Source organism: Lissotriton helveticus, chromosome 10 (genome assembly GCF_964261635.1).
Source record: "Lissotriton helveticus chromosome 10, aLisHel1.1, whole genome shotgun sequence".
In the NCBI taxonomy this organism is placed as follows: Eukaryota; Metazoa; Chordata; class Amphibia; order Caudata; family Salamandridae; genus Lissotriton; species Lissotriton helveticus.
This window is the reverse complement of record NC_136071.1, coordinates 410264019-410287744: the sequence shown is the minus strand read 5'-3', so window position 1 is coordinate 410287744 and position 23726 is coordinate 410264019. Positions and strand designations below refer to the sequence as shown.

The following is a 23726-nucleotide window of genomic DNA, read 5'->3' as shown; positions in this document are numbered from 1 at the left end:
AACCCCAGAGGTGGGTCTGCGAACTAAATTCACACCAGAAAATCCTGGAGAACAAAACAGCCAAAGAAGCAGTCTCTCCGGACTTGGCTGTCCAGGCAGTAGTGTCTCGTAAACGTGTGCAGCGATGCCCACGTAGCTGTCTGACCGATGTCATTTAGCGCGACTCCTCGTCCCAAAGCAGTAGTGGCTGCCCTCACCCTGGTGGAATGGGCTCGTAGCCCCCAGTGGAGACTCCTTTTTTTAAAAGAGAATAGCATTCTTTAATGGATCAGTTACTTACCTTCGGTAAATATGTATCTGGTAGAGACATAGTCTAGCCGCAGATTCCTTAACTTAGAATATCCCCAGGCGTCAGACTGGATCCGCAGAGGCACCTCTGCGTGCCAGGGGCGGCTCCGCCCTGACGTCGTCCATGGACGGGATGTCAGCGGAGCCATATATGCCCCCCCGGCGCGCTGACATCAGTTTTCGTCGGAGAAACTTTTCCGCGCCAGAACGCGGAGCAACCACCAAAAAACTGTTTGAATATGGGAACAGTATGCGAAAATTATGAACGGACATGGAATGGTGAAAAACAGCACCATAAAGGAAAGTGCCAGGACTGTATATTGCAAACTAGTAAAGGAAAAGAGCAGAGCACCGCTCTTGGAAGCAACCCTGTAAAAATGAAGGCCAAACACCCTTGGAGGTAATGAAGATGTAAACAACATCATGGCGGACGACCGAAGACCGCAACCTTAATGTTTAACTGGGCAGGACAACCAGTCCGGAACACAGATGCCAGGACAATTGATCAGAAGACGTCAGCAGAAAGAGACGTTGTATCCCCAAGAAAAGACCTATAAATTATGGCAGAGCCAATAGACTTCAAACCAATAGAGCACAGGGGTGGTCGGAGACCCCAAGGCAATAGAAAAAGGAAGAGCGGGGTTGGGGAAAAACACAAATATAACCCACACTGTGTGAGAAGTTTGCCTGGCATATGATGTCCACTAGGTCTAGTGGGCACCTTGCACCAGTCTAATCTACCCTTATTGATGGTGGTTGTAAAGTCAACCTTATAGAAAGCTATCCTAGTGGTAGCATGGACCAGCAGTCATAGGCTAAGACTTCAGAGAGCATGTGAAGCCAGCTGTTTTACCAATTATAATCCCTTGAATATCAAATGAAAGGACACCACACAAGGTATATATCAAATATATATGTATTTATTCTATACACAACCCCTCTGCACTCTTTATGGGGTCAGAGGTAAAAGCACAATACAAGATACTTAATTAGCATACGAATAGTTGCACAATATACAGTAATGCCCTAGGGGCCTCACAAACCATATACTAAAATAGTGGTATAAGAACCACGACAGAAATAGTAAGTAGGCCTAGGGCCTAGGGCATCGCTGGGGCTACACTAAACAACCAAAGGTTAGGAAGTAGGAGACCCACGGGAGACGCGTGCAGTGTCTAAACACAGTAGCGAGTTGCCATTGCCTTATAATGGAGAACGAAGAAGTTACAAAATTACTGTTTAAGGGCACTTCCGGATGGACTACGACAAAACCCCTTTAGACTAGGACACTTCGAGAGTCAAGACCCACAGGAGCACCGGAGTACTAGTGTTACCTCACCCAGGGAAGCCGGGTGCATAGGTGCCTTTTGGTGTCGGGTTTCGTCGATGTTTTCTATGGAGATCTGCAAAGAAGTGCTGCAGGCGACCAGAGGAAAAGTGTCCGGGTGGATCCAAGAGTAGATCGAAGATCTGAAGAACCTGAAAGTAGAGGGGACAGAGTCTGGGTCACTAGCCAGTGACCAGGAAGGTACCAGGAAGGAACCAGGCGAGGACGCGTTGATCCTAGCTGAAGAGGTGAAGCTGGTCTCTGCAGCCAAGAGGACCAGGAGGTGTCGACGGCGACCAGGAGCTGGATTCGAGCTGTCCCACGAAGGATCTAGTTGACTGCGGTATCGGTATCCGGATTTGACCCAACAAGCCTTGGCAAAAGAAATCCACGCGGGAAGTGAAGATTGGCTTCGGTTCAGACCAGCAAGATCTGAGGAGCTTCTCCTTTGCAGGGAAGCTGGAGCAAGCCTGGAGCAACCAGGAAAGCAGTTTGGTTTCAAAAGAAAGTCTTCAGGGGGCTCACTAGCCACCGGGAAGACGCGCCGAGCTGAAATGCAAGAGCAGGCCCCACGCGGCACTCGTGGAGTGTGGAGGGCTGAGCTTCGGTGCAAATGGTGCTTGGGTCTGGGGCTTCTCGTACCCCAATGCACAACTTCGAGTTACCTTAGGAGTCGATGCAGTTAGCAAAATGCAGGATGTCCAGGGTGTCGTAGCCCTATGTCTCTCGTGTCCGCCACGGGTCTCAGCTTTGCTGTGGATGTGGGTCGGAGTCAGAGAAGTCTGGAAGTCCAGTTCCTGTGTCGCTGAGTCTTCGGATTCCGGCGGGAGCGGCGACAAAGCAGACCGGCAAGTTACTGGTGGTGCCTGTTTGCACCGGGTGGCCACTCCTTGACCACAAGGGAGATGTCTTCCGTCTTCTAGTCAGAAAAGAATGTCGAAGGTCCAAGAGTTCTGTATCAAAGTTTCGTTCCAGGATAATCTAAAGTCCTGGGGACACAGCTCCTATACTTATACTGAGTTAAGGGGCTGGATTACCTGCTAGGTCCCTCCTATGGGTGGACCTGGGAAGGGGGTGGTTACACCCCTTTCCCTTTGTCCAGTTTTGCGCCAGAGCGGGGATGGAGTGCCCCAGCAACGGGTTTGAACTGGGCTATGCATGGAGCACCTTATGTGCCCCAGAAAGTATCTGAAAAAGCATTTCTGAATGCAGCCCACCCTGCCCCAATACACTACAGGCTGTCTGGGGAGGTGCTGGCACCTCCCTTGACAGGAAACCTATTGTCTAGGCCTCCCCTGCCGGAGTGTCGACAAGCAGCAGGAGGTCAGACTCGTGTCTGTGGCAGCAGCATCCATTTTGTGATGCTGAGGCAATGTTTTACTTTAACCAGGGTTAACACTAACTACATGTCTTCTCCCTCTAGAAGGGTGGAATGCTTCCCCCGCCGCCAGGACTGGCGGGGGGTAATATTCCAAAGTGTTTGACACCTTACACTACATGTTTTGATAAAGCTAAACCAAAGTTAGCATTAACCGCGAGGATTATAATGCACTTAAGAGTATATGGTATGGCTAGGTCATAGAACAGCTATAAGGAGATGGTTCCGAAAGCTGCAGAGGGGCTCAGCTCATGCTAGGGCACCCTCTTACATAAAACCAAGCACTCTGCCTCCAGGATCGATAAGGCCTGCCATAGGAGTGACTTATAGGTTACTATGTGTCTATATATAAGGTAGATATAGATATACTATATCTAAGTAAGGGGTGATTACACCACCTTACCCAAGCTGAGTGATCAGCCTGTGGTGTCAGTTTGGGGGGCCAGCCAGGGGTGGCATAATACATGCTGCAGCCCTGGTAGGCCATTGGATGCACCTATGCCCTGGGTACCTATGGTACACTATACAGGGGCTCACAAAGGTGACCCAATACCCAATCTGGTATGTACCTTAAGTACATGGTATCAATTTAGAGAGAGAACAGCTGGGCTGTGGGTTTGATTAGCAGGCCCACAGCCACACTAAAGTCGACAAACCAGAGTATCACAGCAAAAAGTGGGGGTGACCATAGGAAGCAGACCCTACTCTCCTACACACTGTACAACCCAGAGCGTAGGGCTGGAAAGGATACATGACACATGAGCATAACGCCCAATTATAAGCCTGCGCGGAGTAGAGCTATGGAAACAGAATGAAGTTTCAGTATCCTGTGTTGGAGTGAAGTGAAAGCATCACCCTGCAGAAGGATCAAGCCACCAGTAGGAAGGCTAGCGTAGAAAGCCCAACCTGAAAAGGTCCTTGCAGAACGTGGATGCCGGGCGGGCGTTAAGGAATCTTCAGCTAGACTATGTCTCTAATAGATACATCGTTACCGAAGGTAAGTAACTCGTTCATCTGAAAGAGACGTCTAGCCGCAGATTCCTCAACTTAGAATAGATACCAAAGCCATACCCATAGAGGAGCCAGGTCTGCGACTGAATCCCCATAAGTCGCCGAGGTAATATAGCCGTCAACAAGGTGACGACCCGCGGTGGGTACCGCGACCAACGCAGCCACACCAGACCATTAAGCTCAGAAAGAGCGAAAAAACATTGGGAGGCAAAGGCACTACAAGCCATCAAAGAACAGCATAAAAACCCTGTATGCATACCGGATGAGAGAAAGAAAACATACACTAGATATGTCTGTTTGAAAGGGAAAGTTCATGACTTCGCATGAAGTGGAACTGAACCCAGGGACTGATGGACCCGCAGCATCTGACATGCTGACCGTAAATAAAACCCAGAGGGAAGACAACTGGTATGATAGAGCCAGCACACACCAGTCCGGTATGCACAACAGTGGAAAAAACACAGTTGAATCCTGTACCAGCCAAACACATAGGACAGTATTGGCAGGATGCCGAACCATGAACACAAAGTGCCAGTAGTATCATAAACAGAAGACACACCTTTGGAGAGTCACACTGTCATGAGGCATGTAAAAGGGCTGACAGCAACCATCAAAAGCACCCAAAACAGAACTACAGTAAGAATGATAGTCAAGTGGAAGACTGGACGAAACAGAAGCATACTGTGCGGACGGTAGAACCACACAAAGTTGAACAAGAACCCTCCTGTAGGGTTGCATGAATAGCCCAGATGCCAGAGACGCAATCGCACGAAGGCAACCGGCAAAATAAGGCGCCAAGCAAGCTGGACATCCATATAAGAGCACTTAGGCGAGCAGACCAGGCCAATGACCACGGACACCGAATGAAGGAACGTTGACCGCATGATTTTGCTGTGTAACAGCACAGCAGATATAGAGGCAAAGAAATGCCTAGAAATGAAGCATAACATAGAGGACACGAAAAGTACCAACAGTTATGATGAAGCAGAAGTGAGAGAACAATGTCCAGACTAGTAAACCAGATCAGCCCTTCATCCGGGAGGAGCAACTGTCCCCCGCAAGATAGATGAGGAGACGGAGCTAGACACGACAGTGGAAACAGTCAGGACCAATGGAATGGTCCAAGGACTCAAGAAGTGAGTATCCTAAAGAGAACACTCCCCTCGAGAGTGGAACAGCAGGAATCCAAGCAGAAGTGTGTAAAACACCTGTGCGGAAAGCAGCAGGGAAATGTGTAAAACTTCCTGTTGGAGAAGTGCCCCGAAAACGAGGGCAGAAGGCAAGATACAGTAGAAAGGGATAGGGCGAAACCGCCACCTGGAAAGACAAGAACAGTAAGGGCTCAAGTACGAAATTTTGTTTATCCCAGCCCTGAAAGGGGAGAGGAGAACCAGCACCACAGAAGTGAAAGAATCAACGCAAACAACCTATGATAGCAATCATACCAGGGTGCATTCCCAGGTGCATCAACACTAAGAAGCTTACCACAGAACGGTTGGATCGTGGAGCAAAAAGGGAATAAGGCATCAGTGGTGAGAACTGCGCCTAAACTGAACAGAACAAGGCTCTAAGATTGTGACTGGCAAAAGAAGAGTAGCCATCAAGGGCAAGAGGATTACAGCGACGCTGAAAAACGCCCCGTGAATACAGGTGAGGCAGAAGCCATACGTTAAGGAACTCATACGGAGGCAGTGAAGGATTACCAGAACTAACTGCACTGAAGGTGCATTGGAGCGATGCTAACGTCAGGATCGCAGAATGGTATAGAAAAGAAGCCCACAGCAAGATTGTGGCGAAAAACTCCATAGGAGCGTACCGAGGCTAAGGGAGTCACCAAATAGCCTATAAATACCCCACATAGGGTAAGGGTCAACCCCTGCCTACGCAGAATAAAAGAGTACTGATAAGGCAAAAAGGGCATGGAGCTAGATTTATGGTAGCCCTGACATGAGGCAGGAGACCGCTGAATCTGCGTGGCTATCAAACAGCCACACCATTGAAAGGCAGATCCCTAAGAGCATCCCGCACACTGTCCGAGAAACGACTGTCGCGCAGCCAAGCATGGTGGCGCAAAGCCAACGACCGAGCAAGAGCTCGTCCCATCGAGTCAGTGGCGTCAAGAGACGAGCGGAGGGAGAATTGAGCCATTCCCCTGCCATCATGCAAAAGGCAGGGGTAATTCATCCCGCAGGCCCTCTGGAATTGAAGGTAGAAGAGCCTCGAACAAATCCCAAAGGGAAAAGGATGCGCGTGCGAACATGCAAGCCGTATTCAGGGCGCGGAGGCCAGCATTGGAAGAGGCATAAAGCTGGCAACCACATGCATCTAACCACCTAGACTCACTGGTGGGAGGAAACAGAGGCAGGGCAGAGAAAGACTAAGTCGAAGGCTGCCTGAACAACGAGGCCCTGAGCCCTTGGATGAAGGGACAGACAGAGCGGATCATTAGGGGCAGGACGATGTCGGCGTGCTATGGCCTGATCAACAGGGTCACCTGAGGAAGGCCTAGCCCATATGCCCAACATGATGTCAAACAAGGATGCCACAAGGTGCAGCAAAGGTTCAACTTCAATCGGCTCTATATGGAGAAGATCCAACAAAGGATCATAAGGCAGAGGAACCACAGGGGGCTGAAAACAAAGAATAGCAGCCGCCCAGTGAATAGCCTGTGGCAGCACTAGCTTCAGTTGCCATACGGGGAGATGACAATAACCCATCAGTAGAGGAGGGCTGAAGATTAACTCGCCCATTAGACAGCAACAGTGGAGGAGCCGGAGGCTGATCCGGAGTACACGCCACACAAGGTGCCTGCACCATGGGCTGAAACTGCAGCAGATCAGGGGAGTCCAGAAGAGCGTCAGCGTGTGGCATAAGAGTAGGCGTAGGCGCCGGCATCGACCAACGCCGCTGGGGAGTCGCATGGACGTCTGAGGAGTCGGAAATATCAACCTCCTGAAATAGGAGACGTGGGCGCCGACCTCTAAGGAGTACTCAGGCTGGGCGCCGTCCGACATCGACCCCACTGCAACAGGGAACAGGGCGTCGAGCCCGGCACCGCCTCAGACGTCAACGTAGGGAGCCGCTCAGGGCATACGGAGACTGACAGGGTGGGCTAGACCGACGACTAGGAGGACCCACTGGGCCGAAAGAGCAGGCGCCAGCATCACAGGTAGGGAAGGAATATTTCCTGGACTTACGTTTGTGTTTACCCATCCGAACGACGTCTGCGGGAACGACCTCGAGAGTGGGCTTGATCCCGAGAGGGAGAGCAGTGACGCGAAGGAGTAGGACCGGACAACCATGCGGCCAACAATTTCATCCGACGCTCCAGTAAGGTCTTTGGTCTCATCTGCTGACAATCGTCGCACTCTGTGGAGTCTTGGTGCACCCAGAGGCACCACATACAGAGTGTGGGTCCATCACGGACATCTGGCGTGCACAGGTCTCACAGGCCTTAAAGCCCGAAGGCATCGCACACTGTTACGGGACGCCAAAGGTGTTGAAAAGACCCAAAAAACAGGTCAAGGAACCGCTGGTTTTCCAGAATCCGCATTGGGACGTGGAAAAGAAGAAAACTGACGTCAGCGCACCGGGAAGGTGACATCACGTCCGCTGACGTCACGTCCGTGGACGACGTCAGGACGGAGCCGAGGGGCACCGCCCCAGCCGCGCAAAGTTGCTGCTGCAGAAAGTTTTCTGGATCCAGTCTGAAACCTGGGGATATTCTAAGTTAAGGAATCTGCCTCTAGACGTCTCTATCAGATACAAAAAACGACCCATCTGGAGATGGTCTGCTTGTGTACAGCCCGACCGTTCTTGGCGCCCACTTAGCCAACAAAGAGTTGGTAATCCACCGAGAACTGTTTGGTGCGATCCAGATAGAAGGAAATTGCACGTTTTGGGTCCAGATGGTGAAACCTCTCTTCCTCTTTAGAAGGATGCAGAGGTGGAAACAAGGTGGGAAAAGTGATGGTTTGGCCAATATGAAAGGAGGTGACCACTTTGGGAAGGAATGATGGACGAGTTCTTAGGACAACATTGTCCAGATGTACAGCCAGAAGAGGAAGTTTGGATGAAAGAGGCTGGAGCTCACGCACTTTTCTGGCAGATGTGATGGCTACCATGAAAGGAGTCAAGAGTCTAAGAGGACAGTTATGAAGAGGCTCAAAGGGAGCACACATCAAATAGGTCAAAACCAAATTCAAGTCCCACTGAGGCATTACGAAGGGAACAGGAGGAAAGAGAAGAGTAATGCCTTTCAAGAAACGATTTACAAGCGGGGACTTGAAGAGAGAAGACTGATCAGGAAGCCTAAGAAAGGCAGAAATGGCCGAGATAACCCTTGATAGTGCCCAGAGCAGAGCCCTCCTGGGCCAAAGAAAGGAGGAACAAGAGAACCTCAGAAAGAGGGGCAGAAAGGGGATCCACAGCCTTTGCTGTGCATCATGCCACAAATGTGTTCAATCGGCAGGCGTATACCCTCTTAGTGGAGGGACGCCTGGCTGTCAAGATGACATCACAAACTTTGGGAGGCAAGTCGAATGACGTCAACTGCCGCCGCTCAATCTCCACGCAAGGAGGTGGAGGCTGGACAGGTTTGGGTGGAGGACCGTCCCCTGCTGCTGCGACAGAAGATCCTCCCAAAGAGGCAGTCGGATCAGAGGATCAATGGCCATGTTGAGCAGCTCGGGATATCAGACACTTCGTGCCCAATCCAGAGCCATAAGAATGACTTGGGCCCGGTCGCGATTGATCTTCTTCAGCACTCTGGGCAGAAGTGGTATAGGAGGACAGGTGTACAACAGACCGCAGCTCCACTCGTGACCGAAAGCGTCGCCTAGCAAGTGCCGCCTTGGAAATTCCAATGCGCAGAATTGCTGAGAGTGAGCATTCACTCGGTGGTGAATACATCTAACCAAGGCTCTCCCCACTGTTGAAAGAGACCTTGCACCACCTCCGAGTGAAGACGCCATTCGCGATCCATCATGCACCTGCGGCTGATCTCATCCACCCTGGCGTTCAAATAACCTACCAGGTGTTGAACCACCAGAGAAATGCCCTGATGTTCCAGCCATGTCCAGAGCCGGAGGGCCTCTTGACATAGGGTCCACGACCCCACCCCGCCCTCTTTGTTGCAGTACCACATGGTGTTGTTGTCCGTGAACACCTGCACTACTCTTCTCCGGACAGAGGGAAGGAATGCCTTCAGTGCAAGACGAATCGCCTAGAGCTCCAGAAGGTTGATGTGGAGCCCGGACTCCGCTGGAGACCAGAGGCCTCTAATCTCCACCTCCCCATGTGGCCACCTCATCCCAGCAGTGATGCATCCATCGCCAGTGTGAAATCTGATTGGGGAAGAGAGAAACCTGCCATTGACCAAATGCTGGTTCATGAGCCACCACTGCAATTGGTGCGCAGTGCCCTCTGAGATCTGGACGCAATTGGACAGATTCCCCTAATGTTGTGCCCACTGGAACTTCAGGTCCCACTGCAGAGCCCGCATATGCCACCTGGCATGGTCCACCAGCAGGATGCAGGAGGCCATCAGGCCGAGTAGCTAGAGGGTCATCATGACGCACACACGGGATAAGGGCTGAAAGATCAGAATCATAGCCTGAATATCCCGGACTCGCTGTCCCAAGCTGGCGGAAGAAAAAATCTTCTTTCCAAGATGATCCAGCTTCTTGGATTCCCTATCCGGTGGTGAGTTAGGGAATGCACCCTTGGCGGTAGAGGCTTGAACCACCAAGCTGTCAGGGGTGGGTGGGAGAGGAAAGTGGGGTCACCTGGGGCCGGGGGTGGCGTCGGGCAATCACCCTATCCACAGGTGCCCAAAAGGATGTCTGTTAGGGCTTCATTAAACGGCAGCAGGGGCTCCGAATAGCTTGTAGCCAGTTGAAGCACCTCTGTCACAAGTTTAGTCCTGAACGCCACCGTAGGAAGCTCGATGTGGAGAACCTCAGCCGCCCTACGCAACCCCACTGCATAGGAAGCTCCCTCCTCCGTAGCCATGGTAGGAGGAGACAACATGCCATGGTCCGGTGAGGTATCGAGACCACTGGCATCCCCCAGGTCCTCTCTCCAGTCCGGATCATAATCCAACTGGTAAGTCAGAGGGTCTCCTGACCCCTCCCAATCCTCCTCCTCGTCTTCTGGGTGCCAATCTGATCTGAAAGGCCTGAAAGGGACACAGGAGTGAACAGAGGCACAAAAAACCAACCCGGAGCAGGATCCGGCATCGGACAATGCCGGTCCTGCTCCGCGTCCACATCAGGATGGAGGCCGGGGTCGATGCCAGCTGGGGGCACAACCAGCGTCGGGTGCGGTGCCAAAGGAAGCGGCGCTGGTGGAGGTGTAATGAGGTCAACCGGCGAAGATTCGGATCAGGCCTAAATCCATGGGGGCGCAGCGGCGTCGCGGAAGGGAAGGCCTAGGACCCCCAACCGAGTTTGTGGTGTCCAAAGGCACGCCAGCAGGTTTGGGCTGCCCAGAGATGGCATGCATCACCTCTTAAAACTGACAAAGCTGGGCAGGGGTCGCTCTGGGTCCCGGAAAAGAAGGGAAACTCGGAGTCGAACCATCAGGCTCCGCACGCAGAGCTGCAGGAGGGGCACCGTCCACACCCCTCGTCGCGTCAGCCGACAGACGGGAAGAAGTCTAAGAGCGGACAATGCTTCTTCGACTTCTTGTGCTTCGACTTACCTGACCCAGAGTGCGAAGACTTGGATGATGAGTGGTGATGGCTCCGCAACCGGTCCCTCGACCTCCCTCAAGACCGGGACCTCGAACGGCATGGAGCCGACTGCCGGCACTCAAGAAGCTTTCGGGACCACTCCTGCAAAGACTTCGGAGCCATGGTCCGGCATTTGGAGCACGACTTGGGGTCGTGGTCACGATCCAGGCACACGTGGTGCGGATCCATCACCGACATCATGCGGGAAAAGGAACAGCAAGCCTTGAAGCTGGGCATCCCTACGTGCACCAGGAGTCATCGGATTCAAAAGACGTCGACAAAAGTCGCACAAAAAGTTCACTCAAAAAGTTCACTCAAAAAGTGACTAGACGTACCGCTCTCTTCGGATCTGCGCTGGCCGGCACAGAAAAAGAAAGAACTGAAGTCAGCGCGCGAGGGCTGCGTCTAAGTAGCTACTGCAACGTCATCCTGGAATTAACAGTTTTTTTCAGATAGATTGGTTCATAGGCTTTTTGCTAGTTGCTGATATTTATGTGTATCCTGCAGACCCCATATACGACTCCGAGTAGGGTTGGATCCAACAATGTGTTCTTCCAAAGTTGCTAAAAACTCACAGCAATCTGAAACCACACCTGCCAAACACTATAAAAATATTGTAAAGCTTATTCCTCACAATGTGGTTTTGTCGGAGCGGAAAAACACAGCAAATTCTATTTCATATGTTTTGGCCTATGGACAGGGAAACAAGCTCCTATGCTGTACTTTCTGTATTACAAATACGTTTTAAATAATAGAAGGTTGTAATCATTGTACTAATAAAAAAAGCACTGACTAACAGATACCTTTAGAGGCCATGACAATGGTCTGAACTGTTTGTACCAGAATGTGCCTAAATGCTAAAAAAGAAATGAAGTAAAAAAAAATGTAAATTACTAAATGATAAGTTGGATGAGCAGAAGAAACACTGGCTCTTCGCCTCAAGGAAGTAATGTGTGGTTAATTTTCAAATAACTTGCTGGAAAAAAAAACTGCCATTTCTTTATTCACTGAAATACCTCCCATACCTGAGGATCCCGGTAGTTGTTTTTCCTGTTCAAGAAATCATCGATGAAAACAAAGTCCTGATAGATTTCAGCAAGACAAACTCTACAAAACAAAAAACAACAATTAAAAAATACTGATTTAATGTCTATATGGCTAAGAATGAACACACAACTTTAAAATGTTACCCCAAGGACACAGTTCCCTTCAGTGCTAGGCAGAATACCAAAGAACAGGAAATGCAGTGATCAGTACCACCACCAAATCATCTCCCTCTTGCTAGTTACATTTTTTTTACTAACAAGATGGAACTTAAAAGCAGTTTCGAGTAAGAGGGGGAGTCTATGAATAGCATAAACGGAGTAAAACTGAAAAAGACTGCAGAAGTTGCCGTAGTAAGTGACATGATGTTATTGTTACATCGTCATCCCATGTCTTTCATATACAGGGGGAGACTCCACAACGTTCAAACTTTACCATCTGGGTCCAGTCGTGTTCCTTAACAAAAAGCTTTTATTTAATAGCTCACTTTACTCACATTTTATCACAAGGTACATAATTTCAAAAGCTACAAACAATAGCACTGGTCAAATTTACGAAGAGTAAAGTAAATATCTTTTGTCAGTCACTCCTAGAGTACCCTTCATCGTTATTACGAAATAATTCAACTGAAGAGTCATTATGCTTACTGCTCTATAGTGTCCAGATACTGAATCCATTTTTGACATTTACTTATACTTTTGTGCAAAAGCTCCCACAGGTGACAGGCATCCTAGAAAACATTCAGTCTCCCAATCCTTGCGGGTAAGCTGATCCTCCAATTCAGTGCAATATCTTGCTTTGATAATAGCAATCCGAAGCCTAGTAGGACCTGTTCTGCACATGTGAAATCCTTATCCAAAAATATGTTAAGCAACACCATCCCCGGGGTAAGCTCCACAGCTCAGCATACAATATTGAGAAAAACCTCTGCTTTTACCTCCCACACGGGGCAGATAACATTGCATGACCAGACGGTGTCCAGAATGTCACTTTCTTTGATCAGACACCTAAAGCAGGTAGAAAGCGGTCAAATTTTTATTTGCCATGGCAGTTGGGTGTTGTATAGTATTTTAAATGTAAAAGTAGGTATCTCACCAATATGGCTACTTCTCCTAGTGTCATTAAGGCACTTGTTCCATTTTTGTCTTTCAACAGGCCTGGGTCTGCCTCACGTGTCTGCTACAGCCCGCTAAACTCAACAGGCCATATTTTTTACAAGGGTATCTCCCATAAGTTTACAGCCATCTGCCAAAGGAATGTTGGCAGTTTTCAGCCATATCGACAATGAAGTGGGAAGGCCAGATTCATTGCTAACACCAAACAAGTGGACGGCCATAGTCATTCCTCTGTCTTGAATAGATTTATAGAATTTCCCCCATCGCCACCCTCTGAATTGTGCTCGCAAAATAAACAACCTTAACTAGGCAGTAATGCACTTGAAGAAAGAGGGGTAGATATATTCTTGCATGGCATAAAATACCCCAAGGAGTGCCAGCATTTTGACTAGGGCCACCATTCCAAGTAAGGAATGCAGGTTGGGGGGGGCAGTTTATGATATCCCCTCTAAGGCAATTACAAAGAGGCAGAATGTTTTCTGTTCAGATCACCAGTTCCCTACAAGCCACTCCAATCCCCAGGTACCCTGAATCTGTGTACATCTATTTGGATTCATGTCGGTCTCATGCAGTACGTCGCATTCACAAGATGCCGAGAGGCAAAACCTGGTCATGATCTTGTCGACCTTCAGCCTCGAGTAGGCGCCAAACTCGTCAAAGTTTTACAACACTTGAAATCCCAAAAAGAGGTGTTACTGAGATAATTAAGGAGGTCATCATCAGAGTGACACCTTGACCTCCCATTGTGGATGTCCATTGGAATCCCCTAAGTAGCATGTCTCACCTAACAGCTGGCTAACCGAGCACAAAGGAGCAGGGTAGAGTGGGCATCCCTGGTGGGTACCCCGGTTAATGGTAAATAGTTATAGATATACCCCTTAGACCAGTGCTGTGACTAACCACCACCCAAACCCCAGAAATCGTATATAGGATAAAAATAGTTAAATAAGTTACAGCTGTACTCGATTCGCAAGAGGATGAAGAAGAGAAAGTCTGATGCAAGATTCTAAAAGGCTATTTCAAGAGCTATCATAAGTATTGCCAGTATTTCATTGAGATAATTTGCCACGGCAAGTCCAAATCCACTCTGATCTAGATGACAGTCCCAATCCCAAATTGGCTAGTGTAGGAGTAGGGTCTGCTTCCTATGGTCACCCCCACTTTTTGCTGTGATTTTCTGGTTTTTCGACTCTGGACTGGCTGTGGCCCGGCAAATCAGGACCACAGCCTGGCTGTCCTCTCTCTAAATGGATACCATGTACTTTAGGTACATACCAGATTGGGTATTGGGTCACGCTTGTGAGCCCCTGTATATGGTACCTTAGGTACCCAGGGCATAGGTGCATCCTAGGCCTACCAGGGGCTGCAGCATGTATTATGCCACCCCTGGCTGGCCCTCCAAACTGACACCACAGGTCTGTCCACACAGCCTGGGTGAGGTGGTGTAATCGCCCCTTACTTAGATATAGTATATCTATATCTACCTTATATATAGACACATATACACCTATAAGTCACTCCTATGGCAGGCCTTAACAATCCTGGAGGCAGAGTGCCTGGTTTTAAGTGAGAGGGTGCCCTAGCATGAGCTGAGCCCCTCTGCAGCTTTCGGAACCATCTCCTTATAGCTGTTCTATGATATAGCCACACCATATACTCTTAAGTGCATTATAATCCTCGCGGTTAATGCTACCTTTGGTTTGGCATTATCAAAACATGTTGTGTAAGTTGTCAAACACTTTGGAATACAACCCCCCCACCCCCACCAGTTCTGGTGCCGGGGGTAGCATTTCACCCTTCTAGAGGGAGAAGACATGTAGTTACTGGTAAACCCGGTTAAAGTTAAACAGAGCCTCAGCATCACAAAATGGATGCTGCTGCCACAGACACGAATCTTACCTCCTACTGCTGGACGAAACTTTGGCAGGGGAGGCCTGGACAATAGGTTTCCTGTCCGGGGAGGTGCTGGCACCACCCCTGACAGGCTTTAGTGTATTGGGGCAGGGAGGGCTGCATTCAGAAATGCTTTTCCAGACACTGCCTGGGGCACACAAGGTGCTCCATGCATAGCCCGGTTCAAACCAGTTGCTGGGGCACTCCAGCCCCACTCTGGCGCGAAACTAGGGAAAGGGGTGTAACCACCCCTTCCCAGGTCCACCCATAGGAGGGACCTAGCAGGCAGGCCAGCCCCCAAACTTGGTATAAGTATAGGAGCTGTGTCCCTAGGACTTTAGATTACCCTAGACGAATCTTTGCAAGACATATCCTGGACATTCAACGTTCCATTCTGACTGGAAGACATCTCCCTTGTGGTCAAGGAGTGACCACCCTGTTCAAACAGGCACCATCAGCAACTTTGCCGGTCTGCAGTTTCAAGGCTCCCGCCGGAACCTTAAGACTCTGCGAGTCAAGAACTGGACTTCCAGACTTCTCTGACCCCGACTCACATCCACAGCAAAGCTGAGACATGTGGCAGTCACGAGAGACGTGGGACCGGACATCTTTGACATCCTGCATTTTGCTACCTGCTTGACTCCTGAGGAATCCTCACAGTTGTGCATTGGGGTAAGAGAAGCCCCAGCCTGAGCACCTTTTGCACCGAAACACAGGCCCCCACACTCCGCGAGTGTCCCCTGGGCCCCGCTTTTGCATTTGTGCTCGACGCATCTTTCCGGTTCCTTGCCCGTTGGCTAGTGAGCCCCTCGAAGACATTCTTTCAACTTTAAACTGCTTTCCCGGTTGCTCCAGGCTTGCTCCAGCTTTCCTACAAAGGAGAACCGCTCCTGACCTTGCTGGTCTGACTCGAAGCCAATCTTCATCTCCTGCGTGGATTGCGTTTGCCAAGGCTTGTTGGGACCAATCCGGATACCGACACTGCAGTCAACTAGATCCTCCATGGGACAGCTCGAATCCAGCTCCTGGTCGTCCTCGACACCTCCTGGACCACGTGGCTGCAGAGACAAGCTTCACATCTTCACGAGATCGACGCAACATCTCCTGGTTCCTTCCTGGTCACTGGCTAGTGACCCAGACTCTGTCCCCTTTGCTTTCAGGTTCTTCAGATCTTCGATCCACCCGGACACTTTTCCTCTGGTCACATGCAGCACTTCTTTGCAGATCTCCATTGAAAACATCGACGAAACCCGACACCAAAAGGCACCTATGCACAGGCTTCCCTGGGTGAGGCACACGAGTACTCCGGTGCTCCTGTGGGTCTTGACTCTCAAAGTGTCCTAGTCTAAAGGGGTTTTGTCGTAGTCCATCCGGAAGTGCACTTAAACAGTAACTTTGTAACTTCTTCGTTGCCCATAGAAAGTCAATGGTAACTCGCGGCTGTGTTTAGACACTGCACGCGTCTCCCATGGGCCTCCTACTTCCTTACCTTTGGTTGTTTAGAATAGCCCCAGCGATTCCCTAGGCCCCATGCCTACTTTCTATTCCAGACGTGGTTCTTATACCACTATTTTAGTATATGGTTTGTGAGGCCCCTAGGGCAAAACTGTATTTGTGCAACTTATCGTATGCTAATTAAGTAACTTGTATTGTGCTTTTACCTCTAACCTCATAAAGAGTGCAGAGGGGTTGTGTTTAGAATAAATACATATATATTTGATATATACCTTGTGTGGTGTCCTTTCATTTGGTATTCAAGGGATTATAATTGGTAAAACAAACAGCTTTACATGCTCTCTGAAGTCTTAGCCTTTAACTGCTGGTCCATGCTACCAGTAGGATAGCTTTCTATAAGGTTGACTTTACAACCCCCATCAATAGGGGTCGATTAGACTGGTGCAAGGTGCCCATTAGAACTAGTGGACATCATATGCCAGGCTAACTTCTCACACTCGCAATAACTAGAGTGATAAAACAGCTGCATGTATTAAAGCACAAGTTACTACTTGTGTAACGATATATCTGTAAGAGACATTAGTTAGTGATAGATTCCTTACCTTAGAATATCCCCAGGCGTCAGGCTGGATCCGGAAAGTTTTGCTTAGTAGTACCCCTGCACATTAGTAGGTGGCGTCCTGCGGCTCCGCGTCCGTCACTGGCGTCGTCAGCGCCGAGATGACGTCACGGAGAGTAATTAGGCACCACCCTTGCGAGCTGACGTCAGTTCTGTACACGACTTTCCGCGCAGGAACGCAGAGCCAATCAAGATACTGACCATTGGTGCATAAAACCCGGGCTCTGAAAGGGAAAACCTTAACCCTAGTAATCAGTCCGCAGAACGGGGAGGATGGGTGGGGCGGTAAGGAATCTATCACTAACTAATAACTCTTACAGATATATCATTACACAAGTAGTAACTTGTGCATCTGAAAGAGACACGTCAGTCATAGATTCCATACCTTAGAATAGTTACCCCAGCAATACCAACCCCGGTGGATGCTCTGCAAACAGGATGACACCAGAAAGTCACGGAGCACAGAACGGCCAAAGAAGCCATTCCTTGACCGGATTGTTAAGGCAGTAGTGCTTTGATAACGTGTGCAGCGAGGCCCACGTAGCTGCCTAACTAATGTCCTGCAAGGGAACGCTGCGTTCCAAGGAAGTCAAGGCTGCAGTTGCCCTGGTCGAATGGGCACCCAGCCCCACAGGAGGCTCCTTCTTGGCAAAGGAGTAAATGCTTTGATGCACAGAATGACCCACCGGGAAATGGCCCGTTTGTTCACAGCCCAACCTTTTTTTGGCGCCCATGTAGCCAACAAAGAGCAGATCATCCACCCGGAACTGTTGTGTAGGCTTTTTTTTCTTTTGGGTCGGACGGCGGAGCCTCTACTCTTTCCTGGAAGGATGCGGCAGCGGAAAGCAGGTGGGCAAAGTGATGGTCTGCCCGATGTGGAAGGGCGTGACAACCTTTGGCAAGAAAGAAGGACGGGTCCTTAAAAGCACTTTGTCCGGATGAACTGAAAGATAAGGAGGTTTAGAGCCTGGAGCTCACTCACTCTTCTGGCAGAGGTGATAGCTACCAGGAAAGCTGTCTTTAAGGTGAGAAAACGTAATGGACAGTTATAAAGGGGCTGAAAGGGAGCGCACATTAGGTACGTCAAGACAAGATTCAAGTCCCACTGAGGCTTATGAAAGGCACGGGAGGGAACGTGAGTTTAATGCCTTTGAGGAAACGGTTAACAACCGGGGTCTTAAAAAGAGAAGGCTGATCAGGATGCCTCAGAAAGGCGGAGATGGCAGAACGATAACCTTTGATAGTGCCCAGAGCAGAGCCCTGCTGAGCCAAAGATAGAAGAAAGAGAAGAACCTCAAAGAGGGGCAGAAAGGGAATCTACAGGCTTTGCTGTGCCCCATGCCACAAATTTGTTCCCTATGCAGGCGTATACCGTTTTAGCAGAGGGACACCTGGCTGCCAGAATGACAGTACAGACTTCGGGAGGAAGGTCGAAAGCAGTCAACTGTCACCGCTCAATCTCCACGCATGGAAGTGGAGGCCGGACAGGTTCGGGTGAAAGACCGTCCCCTGCTGCTGCAACAGAAGATACTCCCGAAGAGGCAGACGGATCGGGGGATCGATGCTTATACAGAGTAGTTTGGGATACCATACTCTTCGAGCCCAGTCCGGAGCCACAAGAATGACTTGGGGCCGGTCGCGGCTGATCATCTTCAGCACTCTGGGCAGAAGTGGTATAGGCAGAAAAGCGTACAACAGACCGCAGCTCCACTCGAGATGAAAAGCTTCTCTGAGCGAGTGCCGCCTTGGAAATTCCAACGCGCAGAACTGATGACATTGCATGTTCTCTTCGGTGGCGAATAGATCTAACCAAGGCTCTCCCCACTGCTGAAAGAGACCTTGAGCCAAGTCCAAGTTCAGACGCCATCAGTGATCCATCAAGCACCGGCAGCTGAGTTCGTCCGCCCTGACGTTCAGAGAACCTGGCAGGTGTTGAACCACCAAGGTAATGCCTTGATATTCCAGCCATGTCCAGAGGCGCAGAGCCTCTTGCCATAGGGTCCAGGACCCCACCCCACCCGGTTTGTTGCAATACCACATGGCGGTGGTGTTGTCTGTGAACACCTGCACCACACTTCGCCGGACAGAGGGAAGGAATGCCTTCAGTGCAAGTCGGATCGCCAGAAGCTCCAAAAGGTTGATATGGAGCCGAGAATCCGCTGGAGAACAGAGGCCTCTGATCTCTGCCTCTCACAAGTGGCCTCCCCATCCCAGGAGGGACGCATCCGTCACTACTGTGTGCTCCGGTTGGGGGAAGGGAGAGGGGTCTGCCATTGACCCAATTGCGATTCGTGAGCCACCACTGCAAGTGTCGTGCAGTGCCCTCCGAGATATGGACATGATCGGAAAGGTTGCCCTGATTCTATGCCCACTGAAACTTCAAGTCCCACTGCAGGGTCTGCATATGCCACCTGGCATGTTGCACTAACAGGATGCAGGAGGCTACCAGGCCCAGGAGCCGGAGGGTCATTTTGACAAACCCGGGACAGAGGTTGAAAGATCGGAATCACAGCCTGAATATCCCAGACTCGCTGCTCGGGAGGATAAACCCGAAACTGCGTCAAATCTAGAACTGCTCCGATGAAGGGGAGCTTCTGAGAGGTACTCAGGTGCGACTTCGGCATGTTGATGGAGAACCCCAGCAAATGCAGGAGGTCGGCCGTAGTCTGAAGGTGGGTGACGACGGCCTGGGGCAAACCTGCCTTCAACAACCAGTCATCGAGGTAGGGGGAAGACTGACACCCCTGACCTGCGCAGATGAGCTGCGACCATCGCCATTACTTTCGTGAACACCAGAGAGGCGCTGGTAAGGCCGAAGGGGAGCATGGTAAACTGAAAATGCTCCTGGCCTACGGTGAACCGCAAGTAACGCAGGTGGGCCGGCAGGAGGAGATGTGAAAATATGCGTCCTGCAAGTCCAATGCTACCATCCAGTCTCCGGGGTCGAGGGCATTCAAGACCGGAGCCAGAGTCAACATCTTCAACTTCTTCCGGAGGAAGCGATAGACGTTCCTGAAGTCCAAGATGGGGCACAGACTGTGAGAAGTTAGCCTGGCATATGATGTCCACTAGTTCTAGTGGGCACCTTGCACCAGTCTAAACAACCCTTATTGGTGGTGGTTGTAAAGTCAACCTTATAGAAAGCTATCCTAGTGGTAGCATGGACCAGCAGTCAATAGGCTAAGACTTCAGAGAGCATGTGAAGCAAGCTGTTTTACCAATTATAATCCATTGAGTACCAAATGAAAGGACACCACACAAGGTATATATCAAATATATATGTATTTATTCTAAACACAACCCCTCTGCACTCTTTATGAGGTCAGAGGTAAAAGCACAATACAAGTTACTAATTAGCATACGATAAGTTGCACAAATACAGTTATGCCCTAGGGGCCTCACAAACCATATACTAAAATAGTGGTATAAGAACCACAACAGAAATAGAAAGTAGGCCTAGGGCATCGCCGGGGCTACTCTGAACAACCAAAGGTTAGGAAGTAGGAGGCCCATGGGAGAAGCGTGTAGTGTCTAAACAGAGTCGCGAGTTACCATTGACTTTCTATGGGAAACGTAAAAGTTACAAAGTTACTGTTTAAGGGCACTTCCGGATGGACTCCGACAAAACCCCTTTAGACTAGGACACTTCGAGAGTCAAGACCCACGGGAGCACCGGAGTACTCGTGTTACCTCACCCAGGGAAGCCGGGTGCATAGTTGCCTTTTGGTGTCGGGTTTCGTCGATGTTTTCTATGGAGATCTGCAAAGAAGTGCTGCAGGCGACCAGAGGAAAAGTGTCCGGGTGCATCGAAGATCTGAAGAACCTGACAGCAGAAGGGACATAGCCTGGGTCACTAGCCAGTGACCAGGAAGGAACCAGGCGATGTCGCGATGATCTCAGGTGAAGATGTGAAGCTTGTCTCTGCAGCCACGAGGTCCAGGAGGTGTTGACGACGACCAGGAGCTGGATTCGAGCTGTCCCACAAAGGATCTAGTTGACTGCGGTGTCGGCATCGGGATCGGACCCAACAAGCCTTGCCAAACGCAATCCACGCAGGAGATGAAGATTGGCTTCGGTGCAGACCAGCAAGGTCTGTGGCGCTTCTCCTTTGCACGGAAGCTGGGGCAAGCCTGGAGCAACCAGGCAAGCAGTTTAAATTCAAAGAAAAGTCTTCAGGGGGCTCACTAGGCAACGAGCTAGGAACTGGGAAGACGCGTCGAGTTGAAATGCAAGAGCAGGCCCCACGCGGCACTCGTGGAGGGCTGAGCTTTGGTGCAAATGGTGCTCGGGTCTGGGGCTTCTCGTACCTCAATGCACAACTTCGAGTTTCCTCAGGAGTCGATGCAGTTAGCAAAATGCAGGATGTCCAGGAGTTCCGGTCCCACGTCTCTCGTGTCCGCCACTGGTCTCAGCTTTGCTGTGGATGTGGGTCGGGGACAGAGATGTCTGGAAGTCCGTGTCCTGTGTCGCAGTCTCTTCGGGATCCGGCGTGAGCCTCGACAATGCAGACCGGTAAGGTTGCTGATGGTGCCTGTTTGCACAGGGTGGTCACTCCTTGACCACAAGGGAGATGTCTTCCGTCTTCTAGTCAGAATCGAATGTCGAAGGTCCAAGAGTTCTGTATCAAAGTTTCGTTCCAAGATAATCTAAAGTCCTGGGGACACAGCTCCTATACTTATACTGAGTTAAGGGGATGGATTACTTGCTAGGTCCCTCCTATGGGTGGACCAGGAAAGTCGGTGGTTACACCCCTTTCCCTCTGTCCAGTTTCGTGCCAGAGCAGGGCTGGAGTGCCCCAGCAACTGGTTTGAACCGGGCTATGCATGGAGCACCTTGTGTGCCCCAGGCAGTGTCTGGAAAAGGATTTCTGAATGCAGCCCTCCCTGCCCCAATACACTACAGGCTGTCTCCTTGACAGGAAACCTTTTGTCCAGGCCTCCCCTGCCGGAGTTTCTTCCAGCAGCAGCAGGTCAGACTCGTGTCTGTGGCAGTAGCATCCATTTTGTGATGCTGAGGCTCTGTTTTACTTTAACCGGGATTAGCCGGGGGGGAGGGGGGGGGATGGAAGGGGGGGGGGGCGGGTAGTTTGACACCTTACACGGCATGTTTTGATAAAGCCAAACCAAAGTTAGCATTAACCGCGAGGATTATAATGCACTTAAGAGTATATGGTATGGCTATATCATAGAACAGCTATAAGGAGATGGTTCCGAAAGCTGCAGAGGGGCTCAGCTCATGCTAGGGCACCCTCTCACATAAAAACCAAGCACTCTGCCTTCAGGATTGTCAAGGCCTGCCATAGGAGTGACTTACAGGTGTATATGTGTCTATATATAAGGTAGATATAGATATACTATATCTAAGTTAAGGGTGATTACACCACCTTCCCCAGGCTGGGTGAACAACCTGTGGTGTCAGTTTGGAGGGCCAGCCAGGGGTAGCATAATAAATGCTGCAGCCCCTGGTAGGCCTTGGATGCACCTATGCCCTGGGTACCTACGGTACACTATACAGGGGCTCACAAGGGTGACCCAGTAACCAATCTGGTATGTATCTAAAGTACATGGAGTCCATTTTATAGTGAGAGCAGATGGCTTGGGATCCTGCTATTCAGGGCCCCAGGCTAACTAAGTCGAAAACCTGCAAAACACTAGGCAAAAAGTTGGGGTAACCATATAGTCCGATATCCACCTTCCTACACAGACCCCCTTTGTTCTTCTTGGGAACCAGAAAGTAGTGGAAATAACAACCACTCCCTACTTCTGGCCCAGGAACGCACTCGATGGCCCCATTGGCCAGGAGGGCTGTGACTTTCTGTCAGAGAAGAACCAAATGATACCCCGACATGCACTGGCAACGAGGTGGCATGGCTGGAGGGGATAACTGAAAGGGAAGAGAGTAACCTTGGCAGATTATCTGCAGCACCCACTTGTCTGATGTAATCTCGCGCCAGTGGGGGAGCTGGTGGCGGATCCTGCCACCCATCGGCGTGGGGTGCTCCCCGAAGCTCAGATTAGGAAGGTTTGGAGGGGGAAGCATCGGGGGTGGAGGTGGACGGATCCGCACGCTGGCTCCCCGCCCCGCCCCTGCGGAAACCGCGACCACGGCTGCGCTGAAGCTGGTTCTGCACAGGCCTGGTCGAGGGCCATGCCTAGGTGCCTCTACCCTTGCCACGAAAGGAACGAAAACTAGGAGTGGCCGGGTTCTTATTAGTAAGACCCAAGGACTTGGCCGTAGTCCGTGAGTCCTTAAAGCGCTCCAGTGCACTGTCAGCCTTGTCGCCAAACAGGTGGATGCCATCAAAAGGCATGTCCATGAGTGAGCTCTGGACTTCGGGTGAGAACCCAGTCGAACGCAACCAGGCGTGGCACCGCAACGCCACAGTCATAAAAATAGCCCTGCCCAATGAGTCGGCTGTGTCCAACCCACACCGAATGGCGAACTTAGCCATATCCTTACCCTCCGCAATCGCCTGGGAAAGGGCAGCCTGCACCTCCTCAGGACACTGAGGCAACACCTGAGCAACGGCATCCCACACCGCGTGGGAGTAGCGGCCCAACAAGCAGGCAGTGTTCACCGACCGCAGCCCCAGGCTGGCCGAAGAGAAAAACCGTTTCCCAAACTGGTCCAGTCTTTTAGAGTCCTTATCCGGCGGGGCTGTGGGAAAGGCACTCTGCGACGTCGAGGCCTAGAAAGTGGTCAAGAAAGCGGGGGCGCCAGTCGGTGGCGTCTGGCGACGTTTTTATCCACCGGGGCCCCCGTGGCTGGCCTTGACCAAGTGCCCAAGAGAACCTCTGTAAAGGGAAGCAACGGCTCAGACGACTATGAAGTAGACGTCGTCTGGAGCACCTCAGTGAGGACGT

General features: G+C 50.6%; 1 protein-coding gene across 4 annotated transcripts in view; it reads right to left on the bottom strand.

The window, feature by feature from the left end:
• The window catches only part of GTF3C1 (general transcription factor IIIC subunit 1), a 2559884-nt gene that overhangs the window by 556359 nt on the left and 1979799 nt on the right, over window positions 1-23726 (bottom strand). For all 4 annotated transcript variants that reach the window (XM_078662887.1, XM_078662886.1, XM_078662885.1 and 1 more), the window contains exon 26: window positions 11763-11844. In XM_078662887.1, the coding sequence (XP_078519013.1) occupies window positions 11763-11844 (82 nt within the window). The remainder of the gene's footprint in view (window positions 1-11762; window positions 11845-23726) is intronic.